Source organism: Dunckerocampus dactyliophorus, chromosome 15 (genome assembly GCF_027744805.1).
Source record: "Dunckerocampus dactyliophorus isolate RoL2022-P2 chromosome 15, RoL_Ddac_1.1, whole genome shotgun sequence".
NCBI classification, from domain to species: domain Eukaryota; kingdom Metazoa; phylum Chordata; class Actinopteri; order Syngnathiformes; family Syngnathidae; genus Dunckerocampus; species Dunckerocampus dactyliophorus.
The window spans coordinates 8,413,775-8,428,175 of record NC_072833.1 but is presented as its reverse complement, the minus strand read 5'-3'; the positions used below and the strand labels follow the sequence as shown (position 1 = coordinate 8,428,175).

The window sequence follows — 14,401 nt, the reverse complement described above, 5'->3', positions numbered from 1 at the left end:
ATGTCAGCTGACTGATGTCATATGACATATACATAGTTACGTTTACGTGATCTACCCAAACTACCTCGACAGGTAGCTCGCAATCGACGTGATGGGCACCCCTGTTTTAATTGGTGCCTTTGACTAAAGTACTATGTCCTAAATTTCCCATGCAAATCAATCATTACAAGGCCTTGAGTGACAAAGCTAACTGGTTCCAATGTCAATGAAACATAAGACCAAAAGCCAGCAGCTGACTGACATAAGCAGTAAAGGCCAGAAGAGTAAATGTAAAACTACTTCAGCCTAACCTCTGTCTATGTTGCTATGGTAATAGTCATGGATAGTTATCCTCACTATAGCCATGCTATACGTCTACGTAACACAACACACATCGACTAAAAGCTCAACAAAAACAATTTTAGGAAAATTCAAACCACAAGCACTTAAAAGGGCAAATGTCAAAAACAAGCTAAGAGTCGGAGATAAGCATATGTCACGAATAAGTCCATAAAGTCATAACATTTTCACGACAAACTTCGCCTCGCCACTTAGTGTTAGCTAGCCACTGAGTATTATTTCTCTACCACTGAAACACACCTGATACAAAGAAAAAACAGCTCAAAAATGAGCTTTTATGATTAGGGCTCTTGCCTTACCTTTGCTGTTTTTGCTTCTGAACTTTGTTTCATATAGATGACGACTTTTTAATGTTTGGTGTTACACTGAAATGATTTCCACCAGAAACGATGGCACTTTCCCTATGATAGACCCATAACTTCCTGTGATGCCATCTTCCTGTGACTTCTTGCGGGTGAATTTCTGATAAATCTGTTGGCCCATTTGGAAATTTGGAGGCGGGATCTCATTGTGGCTGTAAATGACATGTCACTCCAAAACATTCGGATCAGCTCGTGAGAGGCAACGTGAAAAATATCACGACTGAACGTGTGTAATCTTTGCCAAAATGTGTTATGTAGTGTTAAACATTACTCACACCTTTACAGATATGTTACACAGTTGTCCCTCACAATATTGCGTATTTTTAGTCAAAAAATATTGAAAGACAAAGGTGTATGTAGTATTCTGGCCACTAGGCATCAGTAATGTTCCATGATTGAGACATGACATTAGCTTACCATCACATTGCATGGAGTCAGCCATATGATAGAGTAAAAAGAAGTTCTCCTCACATTTGGCGTGTGTGGTAAGTTTTTGGCTTCATTCCAAAACCCTTCCTTAAGTTTGGAATACAGTAAATAAACTGGAGGATCACTAGTTAGCTCGCTAGCTTGCTAATGGTTAAAGCCATTGCGTCCCTGCAGTGATCCCGTAGCCTGCGCATTACAGTTGAGCAATATGATGTAAACAAAGAATAATAGGAGTGTAAAAGTGACTGTAGGAGTTTTATTTCATGTCTACAGGGCTATAATAATGGCAAATATTGTATTTAGAAAGTCATAAACAGGTTTTCTATGCTCTACCTACAAAAATATTCCATTTATTAATAGTGAATCCTACTTTACCCAATAAACCGCGATAAACGAGGGCTGACTGTAAATGTGATATTGTCGACTCCGCTAAATAAAAAGTTGATTTACATCATTCTGTTTCTAATATGTTAATATTTTGTTCAGAAGAGCTTAATTACATCACATTGGGGCACAACGGAAGCTTCCTTGGCCAGCCTCTTTGTAGTATTTTTTTGTGGACTCATGCGTCTGCCCTACTATTTACTCTGTCAGAACACGATGAAAAGGATTATTAAAGCAACTATTAAGTAAGTGGCGGCTTGACAGCGTCTTACACAATCGTGACTTTAATGGGCCACTGAAAAAGGCAATTCTGCTTTAATTCAAAACTGTTGTAGCTGTTGTAGCACATATTAGCACTGGTTAGTTTGTATTGCTAGGAAATATCGATGAAATAATTATGCCTTTTGTGTGCAACGTAAAGCACTGAAAAGTAGGTTTAGGTGATACTGCTAATTTTGGTACAGATCCGATACTAAGGGCGGACTGGTTAGCATGTTGGCCACACAGTCAGGAGATCGGGAAGACCTGGGTTCAAATCTCCGTTGGACATTTCTGTGTGGAGTTTGCATGTTCTCCCCGTGCATGCATGGGTTTTCTCCGGGTATTCCGGTTTCCTCCCACATTCCAGAAACATGCATGTTAGGTTAATTGGTGACTCTAAATTGTTCATAGGTATGAATGTGAGTGTGAATGGTTGTTTGTCTATATGTGCCCTGCGATTGGCTGACGACCAGTCCAGGGTGTACCCCGCCTCTCGCCTGAAGTCAGCAGGGATTGGCTCAAACATACCCCCCCACCCCCCATTAAAAAAATCGCATCCACACTGTGCAGGATTAGTTTCAGGTCGCCCAGAAGGCCGTTTCCATGTGGATGAAAGGCTGAAATGATAAAATACCGTTTGGAGCTGAACGTTTGCGTGTGGACAGCCCCTAAGTAAACACAGGGACAGTAAAGTCTAAATTTGTCAATCTCCTTGAATGATTTTGTGATTGTGATAAGAAAAACAACAAAATACCATTGGCTCTTAAATAACAAAAACAATGTAACAATATGGACAGCAAAAAACATCAAGAAACAGAAAAATATCGATCTCATCCTTCAGTGATATAGCCTCGGTATCGATACTATAGCTATTGGGATCGACACCCGTACTGAAAAGATAATACAATAACAGACCTCATCAAAGGGACGAAAGAGAGCTGGGAAAAGACACCTTATAAAGATCAAAGACTCTTCCATCAACCTACGTACCAACCGGACGTCATCGTAATCGCAATATAAATCAAAGTCATGCGCCATCAACGGCATGCGTCGGGTGGGATTGATTAGCAGGAAACGAAAGAAAACTCAAGTTACTGAATATCTTCAATTACACCGCGGAGTGGTGCGTTCAAGTCCCCCTTTTGACTGGAGTATTTGGGTGATTTTTTTTTCTCCGCCGCAGGCTCCTTGGTAAGACCAGACACTTTTCATTTCATCAGGAAGTTGAACAACCTCTCAGTTTTTGTTTTTACATGCTAAATATTTAGTATTATTAACACAACTTGTAAACGGAACACTGTGTTGCCACATAATTGAGATGAGAAACACCGTCTGATAATACGAAACGTCGAAGGAGGAATAAAACAAAGAATTGGAAGTAAAAACAAGTCAGTACACGACGTTGCATCATTCACAACTACATGCACAAGCAAGAAAGTAGATTCTAATCTTGTATTGGTCTTGCGTTTGTGTAAAATATGATATCATTTGCAAAGGAATGCAGTAAGTGGCTTAATAGAATAATACGGCACTAGAAACAATGATAATGTCCCACCAACACACCTTCAGTAAAGCAACGATGACTCATCCACCAGTTTCGTTTTGTAAATGTAATATTTCATTTATTACTTGACCCACCAATTTATTTCTAATGTTCTTAAAATAGAACTTCATTTTTAACACTTTTTGTTTTTTAATCCATCAACAAAAGTACATCTGTAAGCAGATATATCATAGCAATATAACCAGATGCTTTAAAACAGGGGTCTCAAACTCCCCGCCCGCCAAGTCACATTTTGCGGCCCGCGACTTGACAGGAAAGACTACTGTAAATGCGGCCCGCAAGGTCAAAATTAAGCCAATGACGCTCCAGGGTTGCTCGATATCAGCATTTAAATTCAATTTTAATTTAAGAGCTGATATCTAGCAACTTGCATGGTTTTCTTGATAATAACCAAAATTAGACGTGTTTCCTGCAGCATACCCGATATCGTTATAGATGTTATCGTTATCGTGAGCCTTACTCCCAATACTTGATGAGGCAGAGCCTCACCCAGATTCTACCTCCAGTGGCCCCCGGGGAAACTGAGTTTGAGACCCCTGCTTTAAAATATATTTAACGTTTACTTTCATTAGAATTTATTGTATTGCTTTTTTTATGTGATCATTTCTTTTTAATGTTGGAAAATGTTATTTTTTTGTATTTCATTGCTTTTAATCCACCAATTTTTAACACATTTTCTGCATATTTGAAGAAATAATAGTTTCTGCAAGCAGCGCAAATATCAGCACAATCTTTTTTCAAAAAAGTAATTTAATATTTGCATTCTAATTTATTTTTATTTCAGTCTTATCCACCCAATGTGTGTCATTTTAATATTTTATGTTTAGCTAACTTTGTAATGTTTTAAAATTTGACTTTACTTTTTTCCCCCGTAGGTAATACCGCGTATATACATGTATCAATAGAGTGATCAGCTTTCATGATATTGCCTTTGTGAACCACCCTTCCAGCTGTCGTTGGTCATGTAAGTGGCAACGGAAAAGCTTTTTCTCATGATTGACAACCGCAATGGTGACGCACGTTCCCTGTGTCTCTTTCAGCACGTTTGTGAGGATGCTGGATAACAGCTCTTGCGGCATCCCCATGGAGGAGACCACAGTGGAACGCAAAACACTTGCAAAAGTACCCTTGTTCTGTCACTCAAAGAAAGGGAACACCCTTGGGACCCAGACTCAAATCCTCTCTCAGCTCCCGCGCCACACTGCCGTCACCCTGGAGTTCAAGGAGCTGTCCTACGTGGTCTGTGAGAGGCACTGGTGTCGGAAGAGAGGTACTGCAGGCTCTTGTCTGTTTCAGCTCTTTTTGCCAGTGGCCCTTGGGCTTATCTAACGGTGGCCCTGGCCAAGAGCACTCATCATAAATACATTGAAAAATCTACAGTTAATCCATGTGATCGGTATCTATATTGGCTGATGACACTCATGGATGATCGGAATCGGCATTTAACGTTGGCTTTCAAAAAACGTAGAACATAATTACAAACAACATAGAACATAGCATTAAGCAAAGTTGATAAAATCACATCAGTGACCCTATAACACGACGGCAACATTTTATGTTCCAAGTCCCAGTTCACCCGTTCTGCCATCTTTGAAAAAACGATTTGTGAAATTGAGGATAACCGTGTTACCTTGTGAAACAGGAAGTCCAGTGACAAGGCCCAATGCGAGGTGTGATCAATGGCGGGATGGAACGAGTAGTGGATGGAGGAACCCAATAGGTGAACGATGGGAGTACTTGCTGTGGGCTCAGACAGAGCAGGTGGTAACAAATTTCACCAAAACCACTGCGAGATGATAAACAGGGTGTGGCCCAAACCTGGGTGTCAGGCAATCTTGGAGGCATGGCCCCACTGCAGCAGCAAAGTCTTTAGGACGACATGAAGGTGTCTCAATGGCCTTGGGCGCTCTGGCCTCCCATTGAAGCACTCCCACACATGGGTCACAGGAATGATGGACCTGGGTGATGGGCTCTTCAGGGCTACAGATGCGGGAAAGAGAGTCCGCTTTGCCAGATGATGCAGAAGTTGTAGCGAGTGAGAAACGGGGACCAGCGGACTTGCCAGGAGTTGAGTTGTGCGGCTCTGATGTAGGACAGGTTGTTATGATCAGTAAAAGGAGGAAAAAGGCAAACGCAGGTGGTACAAAAAGGGTACAGTCCTGGAACAAAAAGGGCAGAGCCACAGAAAAAGGAATAACAAAAATCGCTGCGAGCCTAAAATGCTGCGGGAAAAAAACACACAGGAATTGATACATAAAAAATTCACAGGAGGCAGGTTGCCACAGGTTACAGGTGAGGAACGAAGGAACAACCTGGCGTTGAACAGCTGCCTTCAGCTAGCTTAAAAAGGGCAGGGGTGATTGGCTATGTGCCGACAGATCCGCCTCTGCAGGCCAGCAAGCACTATGACAAGAAGCAGACAGGCGGCAGCAGAGCGACAATGCAGGTCATGACAGCGTCCACTTCAACACAAAATTGTGGATGAGTGTTAGGATGATGTAATGTGAGTTCACTAGTAAACACTCTTTAATTTACCAAAAGTAACCTACGCCACCAGGGTCCAGCAAAAATGACTCTTCGTGGCTGTCAGCCAGGTCGGGGTCAGCCACGCTGCATAGTCACGCGATACGGGTCTTGGAAAAAACTGAATTCTGAGTTTTGACACATTGCAAACTTGAATATTTATTTATTTTTTTTGTCCTGTCCAGCCATTAGGGCAGATAGTATTGTTGATCTAAATGCCCTCACGTGCTCAACAGATTTGCTCTGCCGGGGAAAAGTGTTGTTATGCAAATTTGGAGCGGCCGGACCGGCGCAGGAGGGGATAGAGAAGAAGAGAAAAGAAACCAGAGGGGGGAGTGCGGGGATAAGAGGGGGACGAAAAAGACAGAGACAGGACAACAGCAGCAACAACAATTGTCACAACAGTAACAGAACAACAGAAACAAACAGGGCTAAATCAGCAAACGAGGCCGGGCACCAGAACCAAGAAGGCGAGACCAGCAGCAGACCATCCACCGGACCCCACCAGCCACCGGAAACCAAACCACCCAACCGCCACCAGAGCCGACGGCGCACCACCCACGCACCGGAGCACCACCCCCGACCAGCCCGCAGACAGACCGAGGGAGGCAAAGACGCAGATCCAGCAGAGCACAAAGACCAGCGGCGACAGAGCACCGCCCCCCGGAGACAAACTGAATGTTTAAACACATTTTGCTAATAAATTTTAATTAAATAATATTTTCAGCATAATTTGATATTTAAAAATTCAGCTCACAAAATTTAAACGCAAAAAAATTGTTACTTAGATTCTTGGTAATAAATGTTCAGAATAAAGAAACAAATGAACCATACAAATATTTCTGTGTCATAAGTTTGACAGCCATTGCATTATACAGTATCATCTATGGAGTCTGATTTCTCTGTATGAAATATTCCTCTTCTTCAGGCTTTAAAACCCTCCTCACTAGTCTCTCCGGACAATTTAACAGCAAAGAGCTTACAGCAATCATGGGGCCGTCTGGAGCTGGAAAGTCCACCCTGATGAACATCCTGGCGGGATACAAGTAAGATGGCAATCCACACACTGCACAGTAAAATTGTTTTCTGACTGTATCTGGATACAGAGAGACGGGCATGAAGGGCCAAATCATGGTGAACGGGCGCCCAAGGAACTTAAAGACCTTCCAGAAGATGTCCTGCTACATCATGCAGAGTGATGTTTTAATGCCTCACCTATCCACGAAGGAGGCCATGATGGTGAGGGAGATCACGTTTTGCAAACTATTGTCATTCATTTGAGTAATAATGTCTCCTTTGAGTTTTAGGTGTCTGCCAATCTGAAACTCAATGAGTGCATGCAGGTCAAAAAAAAGCTTGTACGTCTGAGTAAATACAGGTCCTGACAGCTTTATATTTAATGTTGATGGATGTTAGTGAGAAATACTTTGGCATTGTCATAGGTGGACGAGATAATGACTGCTTTAGGGCTTCTGGGCTGTGCTAAAACACGTACCAACCGTCTTTCGGGGGGCCAACGGAAAAGGCTGGCCATTGCTCTTGAGTTGGTCAACAATCCTCCTGTTATGTTCTTTGACGAGCCCATCAGGTACGATATGACACTCTCCAGAGTTTATACAATTGCCACGTGAACATTTTTGGCTGCTTCCGTTTAGCATCACAGTTTTTAGCTTACAATATGTGGCGGATAAATTAGCTTGTGGCATATGAAGTGAGTTAAACAATTTTTTTTAGCAAGCGAACATTTAATTTTGAATTATAGTTAAATTATTTGGATAATGAATGTGTATTTGTATAACTATATACAAATACAGTGGAACCTCGGTTAGCGTATGACAAACATTTTTATTTAACTGCGTCACAAAACAGTGAAGGACTGTTTTGAAAGTTTTTGATGTGATGTTAGACAAAAAAACCCCAATAATTTTATGTTAATATATAATAATATATCATAATAATGCAATATTTCCTTTTAATAGGTCATCTTTCACTCTGTAAATGTGTGAATTGGGAGTTTGTGACATGTACTTTCTCACAGGTCTGTCAAACGTCGCAGCATTTCTTGAAATGCTGGCTTTTCAACTATTAAAGAGCATCATTTATTTTAAATTGTGCTGTTTCCATTTATGTTAACTTTGTCGACCAAACGTCTCCTCGATTTGTAATTTTCTCCAAGTTGGATCAAAACTAGCCTGCATCTCGGCAGCTTTCCAACAGGCGATTATTACCATGATAGATTATCAAGACATCTCAAATATTTTGTTCCATCCCTAGTAGGAAGAAGTGTGAGGTGAATAGTTTCACTTTTCGCTGGAAATCAAGTACTTTCACTTGTCTGCGTGTCTGTTTCAAGTGGGTCACTGATTCAAAAGAAATATTGTGTGGGCCATTTTGAAATGTTTTATTTTCTAAAAGTCTAATCCAACAAAGATATGCTAATTAGTTATATAAACCTCAGCCTTCATCTCAGCTTTGTGTTATAGGTGACAAAGCATAATACTTGAATCTTTATATAACGAGTGCAATACCATATCTGGTATGTGCAAAGCATGAACCCAGAACAGCAGTTTGAATTTTTGCTGCAAATCAAGTTGTTTCACTGGTGGGTGTTATAGTCCACTTGTATCGGTTCCAAGTGGGCGCACTGAATGATTGAGCAGAAAGGGTGTGGAGGCCATTTTGATATTTGTATTTGGCTAAAAAGGCTAATCCAACACATACAGGCTAGGAAATAGCATCTCCAATATGTGTTCAACATTATAAAGCGCATTATTAATGTTAATAGCATCAAGATTTCAATTTTTGTCACCTTTATGCTGCCCCTGAATCCAAATCTCATTGCTGCCACGATCTTTCTGTCTTTACTTGCATCTCAGTGGCTTGGACAGTGCATCATCCGTCCAGGTCATCTCCCTCTTGAAGGCTCTGGCAAACGGCGGACGGACAATCATCTGCACCATTCATCAACCCAGTGGCAACCTCTTTCAGATGTTTGACAGGGTAAACCATGACTCTACCGACATGAACCCTTCCATCGCCTTGTTTCCACCGGCACTTCTCGCACTCAAGATCTTAGTCACACATAAGGGATTTGTCGTCAAGACCAAAGATGGCCCACATCTGGTGTGATGTACAGGTTAAAATACTTGTGGGACGGCGACAACTGCTTTGAGAAGACCTGAAACAATACATTAAATAGGGTCAACTTCATCCCCACGGATGGTGCCCTGAAAGGGGCTTTGGTCTTGTTTTTGGTTTGCTTGGTCTTGACGACAACAACACAAGTTAACCTTCCGTCGTGGAAGAAGAAACTCACTCCAGTATTGCGTACTTGTTTTTTTTCCCCCCACTTCTTCGCTCTCCAGCTGTACATTGTCAGTCAAGGTCAATGCATATACAGGGGAAGGGTCTCCCAGCTCATCCCGCACCTGTCCAGCCTGGGCCTCCACTGCCCGCGGTATCACAATCCGGCAGACTACAGTGAGTGAAATACATTGTTACAACTGTACAGCGGTGTGAAAAAGTGTTCGCCCCCTTCCCGATTTCTTATTTTTGGCATGTTTGTCACACGTAAATGTTTCAGGTCATCAAACAAAAAAATAAGAAATCAGGATCGGGGCAAACACGGCTGTATATTAAACGTGAATCAGATGTTTTGACTGCCTTGTCCCACCCCCCAGTCATTGAAGTGGCATCAGGAGAGCACGGGGACGTGAACCCAATGCTGTTTGAGGCCATTCTGAAAGACCAGTGCTGTGAGGACAGCAAGGATAACACAGGAGAAGCACATACATCCATGCAGGCCAAGTCTCGCAGCGTGAGTGGAATAATCCGTATAACGCTGCGCACTCGCTATAAGCACCAAACCCCCCTTTTGTCTTTTTCTACAGGACTTACACCTTGAGAAACAAAGCTATGGTACTGGTATCTTCAAACAGTTCTACATCCTCTTTAAAAGAAACATCAAGGCGATATGCAGAGACACAGTAAAAACTCCTCTAGTTTCAGGAAATAATGTTCGAACGGGATTTTTGGGATGAACTTCTGTTTGTGTTAAAGATGCTGACCCACCTGAGAGTGATGTCCCACATCGTGATTGGACTCCTCATTGGCCTGCTTTATCTCAAAATTGGAAATGATGCAGACAAAGCCTTCAACAACACTGGTTTCCTATTCTTCTCGATGCTGTTTGTCATGTTTGCCGCCATGATGCCCACCATTCTAACCTGTCAGAGCATATTTGGATTTGCTTGCTATACCTAAGGTGGAAAGCAACTTAGCATGTTTCTGCTTTGCCACGTGTAGTTCCTCTGGAAATGTCCGTGTTCGTAAGGGAACACCTCAACTCCTGGTACAGCCTACGTGCCTATTACTTGGCTAAGACACTTGCAGATGTTCCATTCCAGGTAATGTTTTGATTCTCCAAATTTGGTAGACATACAGTATCTCACAAAAGAGCACACGTCACATTTCAGCATTTCAATCCATTGTATTTCTCTTATCCGGGTCTGGTTCACCGAGGCAGGAATCTCAGTAGGAAAGCCCAGACCAGTTCCACCGGGAGGCCACTGCAGTGGTCCCAGGACCACTGCGAGACATAATGCCTCCAGTGTGCCCTAGGTATACCCTGGACACCCCTACCGGTTGGGCATGCCCAGAACACCGCACAGGGAGGTATCCAAACTGGATGCCCGAGCGACTAGCCCCTCTTGATGTGGCGGAGCAGGAGCTCTCTCCCTATTTGGAATGCAGCCACCCTGCAGGGGAAGCTCCTATCCATAATCTCACCCTCATGGTGTCTACCCAAATCTCTCGGTTTGGAGATTTGATTGACCGAACGTATCTCAACGCTCCAGCCTTCCCTCACTTCTGAACAAGACCCTGAGATAATCAAACACCTCACCTGAGGCAAGACCGGAGTGGTGCAATTCACCCTTTTCCAACGGAGTACCGTAGCCTCAGATTTGGAAGTGCCGAGTCTCATTCCAGAAACGTCACACTCAACTGTGAACCTCTCCAGTCAAAAGAGAGGGCATTAGGACCACATCACCTGAAAACAGCAGAGATGAGATCCTTTTGCCCCCAAAACAGACACCCTCAACACCCTTGGTTGCGCATAGAAATCCTCTCCATAAGAATCATGGTCACGTGTGTATGATCATGCTTTCTATGTTCCAGCTGATCTGTCCAGCCCTGTACTGCAGTATTGTGTACTGGATGACTTCCCAGCCCCCAGACGCCGAACGCTTCTTGTTGTTCATCGCCTTGTCCACATGCATCGCTCTGGTATCTCAGTCACTAGGGTTGCTCATAGGGGCGGCAGCCACATCGCCACAGGTAGGCATACCTCAATTAAGTATCTCTATACACCTTACAGCTCTTTAATGAGTAATTGTCGGTTTGTAGGTTGCGACCTTCGTCGGTCCGATCACAGCCATCCCTATGATCCTCTTCTCTGGCTTCTTTGTGAATTTCGATACCATTCCTATATACCTACAGTGGACCTCATATGTCTCCTATCTCAGGTATCGTCACCTAAACTACAGTTGGTTCGATTTGGATGTACATGAGCCCTCAAAAGTGTGGGGGTCACCTGCAAATTTGTTTTGTTTTCCAAAGAAAAATACATTTTCATGTCAAATAATATCCGTGTAGATTATTGATCATCCACAGAAGGTTGACTCTAGGCAACTGGACTACTCTTGTTGGTTGAAGATGTTTCACCTTTAATCCAAAAGGCTTCTTCAGTTCCAAATTTTAGGTGTGGAGTTTCCCTCTTTCTATGTTTCTGGTGGGTTGTGTCGCCTGGGGATGGTCACTACGGGTTCCTGTTGTAGCCTGTGACCGACCGTCTTGCACAACGATGGGTCGTTCACCTGGCTGGTGGCAACAACTCATTAGTGGCCGTTGTTCCCCTAGCACATGACAATCTTCTGAGGGGGTGGTTTGAAAAACATCTGTGAATGACATGAATGTGTGTTTCTTTGGAAAACAAAGATTTGCAAGTGATCCCAAACTTTTAAGCCATAGCGCGTGTGAAGTAGTTTGTGTCGCCTTCAGGTATGGCTTCGAGGGAGTGATGATCGCCATCTACGGGGCGAACCGCTCACAGCTCGAATGCAATAATCCCCCCTGCCCGTTCCAAGAGCCAGCGTCCGTCCTGAAGTTGCTAAACGTGGATAAGGCAAAGCTGTATGTGGATTTCATTTCGCTAGGGGTTTTCTTTTTCATCCTCAGACTGGCCATTTACCTGGTCCTTAAGTACAAAGTGAAGTCAGCGCGCTAAGATGCTGTGTTTATTTGTATTGAAGACCTCAGACCAGGTTTTTTTCCTCGTCCATTGGCTGTGATGTTGCTACCAGAGCTGACTGAGCTGGAAATAAATGATTCAACTTTCTCAATGGTTGTTGTAACTTCTTAACCAAGTACGACCTCAATGATATTTTACCTGGCAACCCAACAAAAAGTCAAACGTCACCTTTCTGCAGACCTTTGGCTTATAAAGCTTGCTACTTGCGATCATCCTTTGTAAACAAACCCCCACTTTTTTTTTTTCAAAGCCTCATTTTCCCTGAATAAGATAAGTGGTAGAAAATGATGTATTATTGCATATGTCAGCCTCTATCTGGAGGCATGTTATTGCAAGGGTAAGAATGTTATTTGTTCACGTGAATGGACCAAAACGACGACGGAGTATGAGGGCCACATTGGGGAAAAAAAAAAAAATCCGATTTCAAGAATGAAGTCGTAAATTTACAAGAACAAAGTCGTGAATTTGCGAGAAAAGTCAATTTATAAGAAACAAAAGTCGGAAACAACCAGGGCCACGTTGGAAAAATAATAATCTTGAGATTTGGAGAATAAAGTTGTAAATTTACAGGAAAGTCGGAAATGGCGTAAACTTTTTTCACACCAAAACTACGATGGAGAATTAGGGTCACATTGGGAAATTTCGAGAATAAAGCCGTAAATTTACGAGAAAAGTCGTAAATTTACGAGTAAGTCGTAAATTTAAGACTTTGGCGTAAATTTACGACTTTTTTTTCACACGCATGCACCAAAACTCCAATGTATTAGGGTCACATTGTAAAAAAAAAAAAATCTGAGATATCGAGAATAAAGCCGTAAATTTACGAGAAAAAAAGTCGGGAATTTACAAGAAGGTCGTAAATATAGGACTTGCGCATAAATTTCCGAATAGACCGAAACTACAATGCAGTATTAGGGCCACATTGGGAAAAAAATTATAATCTGAGATTTTGAGAACTAAATTGACAAGAAAAAAAGTCGCAAATTCACTAGATAAGTTGTACATTTATGAGAAAAAACGTAATATTACCTTTGCACAAGGCCAAGGGTCAAATAAGTCCCCCCTTTTCATAGCTGTCTCAGGCAATGCCTGTTAGAACAGAGTATTAAAATAATCAACATTTCGAGAAAGTTTTTTGTAAACTTATGAGAAACAAGTAAATTTATGAGAATAAAAACATAACTATGTTACAGGCATTGTCCGAGACAGCTATGAAATGGGTAGACTGATATGACCTTTGGCCTTGGCCATGTGGAGGGGGCGCAGCAAGGAACGCGGAAGTAAGAAGCTAGACATGTTAATTTGTTTGCTTGTGCTAGAAAACCTGTTGATGACTTTCTAAATACTCCAATTTTCACGACAGATACAGACTGTACATTCCCCTTATGCTAAATGTTTGTTAGTTTGATTTTTTTCGTGGGTTAGCCCCACCAACACCACAAGAGCCGTGCGCATGCATCCAACAACGTCGTCACAACCTGAACTTGGCCTCTCGCATCACGATGACGTCAAACAACCCATGTCACCGACTGCCTCCAGTGCGTTCAAGGGCAGCTTGGAAAGTCAAAAACAAACATGGGATACTTTGACCTCTCCTTTGTCTCACACAAACGCGCACTCACAAAGTACTGCTGACCCCAAGTCAGCACTTGAGTAACATCATTCCAGAGATCATTAACATTATTAGAAGAAGGACATCCTGTGGTACAACTGTTACGTCAATATGGTGCATGCAGTGAAGCGGGACAAATAGAAATGCTTGAATTTAGAAGGTATTTCCCTCAAAATAATACATGAACCGAGCACTTATGTGTTTAAACAAGGTGCAGTTGCTGTCTGTTATGCGTCGGTTAAATTTGTTTGCATTTTTAATCCTTAAATTGGTTTGAATTGCTCATATTGCATGTGCAACTGTTGAAAGCGCCGGACTGCAAATGCAGAATGACTCTACTGTAGGACTCGCTTTTAATAGCAACTTCTTTCTGCGGTCATGCTGAATATCCCCACAGCTGTGAGATTAGGGACTATTACGCCCCCTGGTGGTTACAAAGTCTTGGACAATTATTTGTGAAGTTTGTGCACAAGTACATTCATTTTTTTTCAGTGATTGATTCGCATTCATGATGGATGAAAATATTTGAGTATATTTATTAAATGATTTAATATTTTAAGTGTATTTTAAGAATATTAGGGCCACATTGAAAGATTTTTTTTGAGATTTCGAGAAAA

At 42.2% G+C, this 14,401-nt stretch overlaps 1 protein-coding gene across 4 annotated transcripts; it reads left to right on the top strand.

Annotated features, from left to right (window-relative positions):
• The first annotated feature begins 1,083 nt into the window (after window positions 1–1,083).
• Window positions 1,084–12,237, top strand: LOC129168506 (ATP-binding cassette sub-family G member 4-like). 4 transcript variants are annotated; one of them, XM_054753862.1, is made up of 16 exons: window positions 1,084–1,186; window positions 4,215–4,303; window positions 4,380–4,609; window positions 6,791–6,908; window positions 6,969–7,101; window positions 7,170–7,220; window positions 7,305–7,450; window positions 8,739–8,862; window positions 9,228–9,342; window positions 9,543–9,679; window positions 9,753–9,848; window positions 9,922–10,090; window positions 10,168–10,268; window positions 11,041–11,199; window positions 11,269–11,387; window positions 11,923–12,237. In XM_054753862.1, the coding sequence occupies exons 3-16, from the start codon at window positions 4,393–4,395 to the stop codon at window positions 12,146–12,148; spliced, it is 1,911 nt and encodes a 636-aa protein (XP_054609837.1). In that variant the 5' UTR covers window positions 1,084–1,186; window positions 4,215–4,303; window positions 4,380–4,392; the 3' UTR covers window positions 12,149–12,237. The 4 variants fall into 4 exon arrangements, with proteins under 4 accessions (XP_054609837.1, XP_054609838.1, XP_054609835.1 ...); XM_054753861.1 differs by lacking the exon at window positions 1,084–1,186 and adding an exon at window positions 2,822–2,966; XM_054753860.1 differs by lacking the exons at window positions 1,084–1,186; window positions 4,215–4,303 and adding an exon at window positions 2,472–2,966.
• The last annotated feature ends 2,164 nt before the right edge of the window (window positions 12,238–14,401 follow it).

Excerpts from the sequence above, each read along its gene's own strand:
- LOC129168506 (XM_054753860.1), top strand. The coding sequence starts at position 2,821 with ATGCGTCGGGTGGGATTGATTAGCAGGAAACGAAAGAAAACTCAAGTT. Across the intron at positions 8,863-9,227 it reads TCTTTCAGATGTTTGACAGG|CTGTACATTGTCAGTCAAGG; the intron begins GTAAACCATGAC and ends TTCGCTCTCCAG. Across the intron at positions 9,680-9,752 it reads TGCAGGCCAAGTCTCGCAGC|GACTTACACCTTGAGAAACA; the intron begins GTGAGTGGAATA and ends CTTTTTCTACAG.